Consider the following 3,676-nt stretch of genomic DNA (forward strand, 5'->3'; position numbering starts at 1 on the left):
GAGTGCTGGGATTAAAGGCGTGCGCCACCACCGCCCGGCGTAAAACAACATTTTTAAAAAGCAAACAGCAAAGAAGAGCAGCAACAAAAGAATTCCCTTACAACGCAGGCCCTCTATGGCAGCTTCACTAGTCTGCTCTCGTGTATCTTTTTTGGCTGAGTTACACTCAACCTCAGAAATCCCATGACTTTTCACTCTCTGATCCCCAGCTACTCAGTGTAGAACGACTGAACCTGTATGCTGCTTCCCTACGGGTATGCTTCTTACTGTTTGAGAGCATGCGGGAGCACCTCAAGTTCCAATTAGAGGTAAGTTTCTTGACTGGAAGTAAAATAAAAGTGGGAACTGGAAACTGGATGGAATTGTCAGTGGGGCCTGCTCAATCAATTATGCTGTAGAGATAGATTTTTTTAAATTTTTACTTATTCTTCTCTTATACAATATATCCTGATTGCAGCTTCCTCTCCTTCCATCCTTCCTAGTTTCCCCCACATCTCCCCTTTCCCTCAGATCCACCTACCCCCTGTTTTCCCCCCCAAAAGAATAATTGATATTGGGATATCAACAATAAGACCAGGCACAAACCTTCATATCAAGGCTAGGTGAGGAAACTCAGTAGGAGGAAAAGGGTCCAAAGAGCAGAAGAAAGAGTCAGAGACTCTCTCACTCCCACTGTCAGGAGTCTCCCCAAAAATACTAAGCCAACAACCATAACATATGCAGAGGACCTAGCTCAGACCCAGAGTCTGGAATTGCTGCTTCGGTCTCTGTGAACCCCCTTGAGTTCTGCCTAGTTTATTCCATGGACCATGCTCTCCCAATGTCGTCAACCCCTCTGGCTCCTACTATTCCTTCTTTCTCTCTTCCTTGGAGAGCTCCAAGCTCCAAGGGGAGGAACCCAATAAAGACCTTCAACCTGGACTCTCTCTCCACCTAATGCTTGGCTGTGGGTCTCTACCTCTGCTCCCATCAGCTGCTGGAGGTAGCCTCTCTGATGACAACTGAACTAGGCACTAATCTATGAATATAGCAGAACATCCTTAGGAATCATTTCATTGATTTTTTTCCCCCCAGTCCTGTTTAGTTATACCCTAGGCTATCTGGGCTATCTAGCTCCTGGTTCCTGGTGATCTAGGCAGTGTTGTGCATGAGTTCTTTCTTGTGACATGGACCTCAAATTAGACCAGTCATTGGTTGATGGTTCCTACAAGTTCCGCTCCACCATTGCCCCAGCACATCTTGCAGGCAGGACAGATTGTAGGTCAAAGGTTTTGTGGCTGAATTGGTGTCCCAGTTCCAGCACTGGAAACATTGCCTGGCTAGGGAAGATGGCCAGTTCAGATTTTGAATCCTCCATTTCTAGGAGTCCTTACTAGGGTCACCCTCATGGATTCTAGGGAGTTTCCACTGCACTAGGTTTCTACATCATCCCCCAAATGCTTTCCAATTCTAGTTGGCTCTCCTATACTCTCCCAACACACACACCTGATCCCTTCTATTCTTATCCATACCCGCCCCTAGTCCATCCACAAAATTTATTCTATTTCCCATTCCCAGGGAGATCCATTTGTTCCCCCCCCCCCAGAGCCCCCCTTGTTATTTAGCCTCTCTGGGTCTGTGGATTGTAGTATGAGTATCATTTACTTAGCAGCTAATATCCACTAATAAATGAGTACATACCATGTTTGTCTTTCTGGGTCTAGAGTATCTCACTCAGGATGATTTCATGATATATTTTTAACTGCTAAGTAGTACTCCATTATGTAAATGTATCACATTTTCTTCATCCATTCTTCAGTGGAGGGCATCTAGGTTGTCTCCAGGTTCTGACTGTTATGAATAAAGCTGCTGTGAACATAGTTGAGCAAGTGTCATTGTGGTATGATTGAGCATCCTTTAGGTATATGCCCAAGAATGGTATAGCTGAGTCTTGAGGTAGATTGATTCCCTGTTTTCTGAGGAACCACCATACTGATTTCCATAGTGGTTGTACAAGTTTGCTCTCCTACTAGCAATGAAGTAGTGTTCCCCTTGCTCTACATCCTCAATAGGATGGGCTGCCACTTGTATTATTGATTTTAACCATTCTGTCAGGTGTAAGATGGATCTCAAAGTCGTTTTGATTTGTATTTCCCTGGTGGCTAAGGATATTGAGCATTTCTTTAAATGTTTCTTTTTTTTTCTTTTTCTTTTTGGTTTGGTTTTTCGAGACAGGGTTTTTCTGTAGCTTTGGAGCCTGTCCTGGAACTAGCTTTTGTAGACCAGGCTGGCCTCGAACTCACAGAGATCTGCCTGCCTCTGCCTCCCGAGTGCTGGGACTAAAGGTGTGCGCCATCACCACCTAGCTAAATGTTTCTTAACCATTTGAGATTCCTCTACTGAGAATTCTCTGTTTAGATCTATACCCCACGTTTTAATTGGATTGTTCATTGACATCTACTTTCTTAAATTCTTTATATATTTTAGATATTAGCCTTCCATTGGATGTGGAATTGGTAAAAATCTTTTCCCATTCTGTAGACTGCTGTTTTGTCCTATTAACAGTGTCCTTTGCCTTATAGAAGTTTTTAGTTTCATGAGGTTCCATTTATTTATTTTACTTTTTTATTTATCTATTTGGTTTTTTTGAGACAGGGTTTTTCTGTAGCTTTGGAGCCTATTCTAGAACTAGGTCTTGTAGACCAGGCTGGCCTTGAACTCACAGAGATCTGCCTCCTGAGTGCTGTGTTTAAAGGTGTGCACCACGACCACCTGAGGTCCCATTTAATAATCATTGATCTTAGTGAGTGCCTGCTCTATCAGTGTGTTCTGCTCAGGAAGTTGTTTCCTGTGCCAATGCATTCAAGGCTATTCTCTTTCTCTTCTAGCAGGTTCAGTGTATCTGGTTTTATATTGATGTCTTTGATCCACTTGGACTTGAATCTTATGCAGGGTAATAGATATGAATCTATTTGCATTCTTCTCTATGCAGACATTCAGTTAGACCAGAATCATTTGTTAAAGATGCTTTCTTCTTTTCCATTCTGTTTTTCTGGCTTCTTTATCAAAAATCAAGTGTTTCTAGATGTGTGGATTTATGTCTGGGTCTTCAATTCTATTTCATTGATCAGTATGTCTGTTTTTATGCCAGTACCATGTGATTTTATTTACTATAGCTCTGTAATACAGCTTGAAATCAGGGATGATGATACCTCTAGAAGCTCTATTATTGTTCAGGATTGTCTTAGCTATTCTGGGTTTTTTGTTTTCCCACATGAAGTTGAGTATTATCCTTTCAAGGTCTGTAAAGAATTTGTTAGAATTTTGATGGGGATTGTGTTGACACTGTAGATTGCTTTTGATAAAATGGCCTTATGTTAGTTAATCCTACTGATCATGAACATGGGAGATTTTTCCATCTTCTGCTGTCTTTCTTTTCTTTTTTTTTTTTTTGAGTGCTTATATTTTGCAGTTCTTTACATAGTCTAGATAGTGACCCTTGTCTCAGTAAAATTGGGAAGATTTCTCTCCCATTCTGTAGGCTGTCGGTTCAGTTTGCTGATAGCTTTCATTATGCAAAAGTTTAACATAATATAAACCCATTTTAAACTCTTGATGTTATTTCTTTTTTTTAAATTTATTTATTTATTAAGGATTTCTGCCTCCTCCCCGCCACTGCCTCCCATTTCCCTCCCCC

At 41.4% G+C, this 3,676-nt stretch overlaps 1 protein-coding gene across 5 annotated transcripts in view; it reads left to right on the forward strand.

Moving 5' to 3' along the window:
- Positions 1-3,676, forward strand: part of Gbf1 (golgi brefeldin A resistant guanine nucleotide exchange factor 1) — a 135,155-nt gene that overhangs the window by 103,719 nt on the left and 27,760 nt on the right. For all 5 annotated transcript variants that reach the window (XM_026781113.1, XM_026781114.1, XM_005352402.2 and 2 more), the window contains one exon: positions 210-308. In XM_026781113.1, coding sequence (XP_026636914.1) covers positions 210-308 — 99 coding nt within the window. The remainder of the gene's footprint in view (positions 1-209; positions 309-3,676) is intronic.

The sequence above is a fragment of the Microtus ochrogaster genome, chromosome 8 (genome assembly GCF_000317375.1).
Source record: "Microtus ochrogaster isolate Prairie Vole_2 chromosome 8, MicOch1.0, whole genome shotgun sequence".
Classification (NCBI taxonomy): domain Eukaryota; kingdom Metazoa; phylum Chordata; class Mammalia; order Rodentia; family Cricetidae; genus Microtus; species Microtus ochrogaster.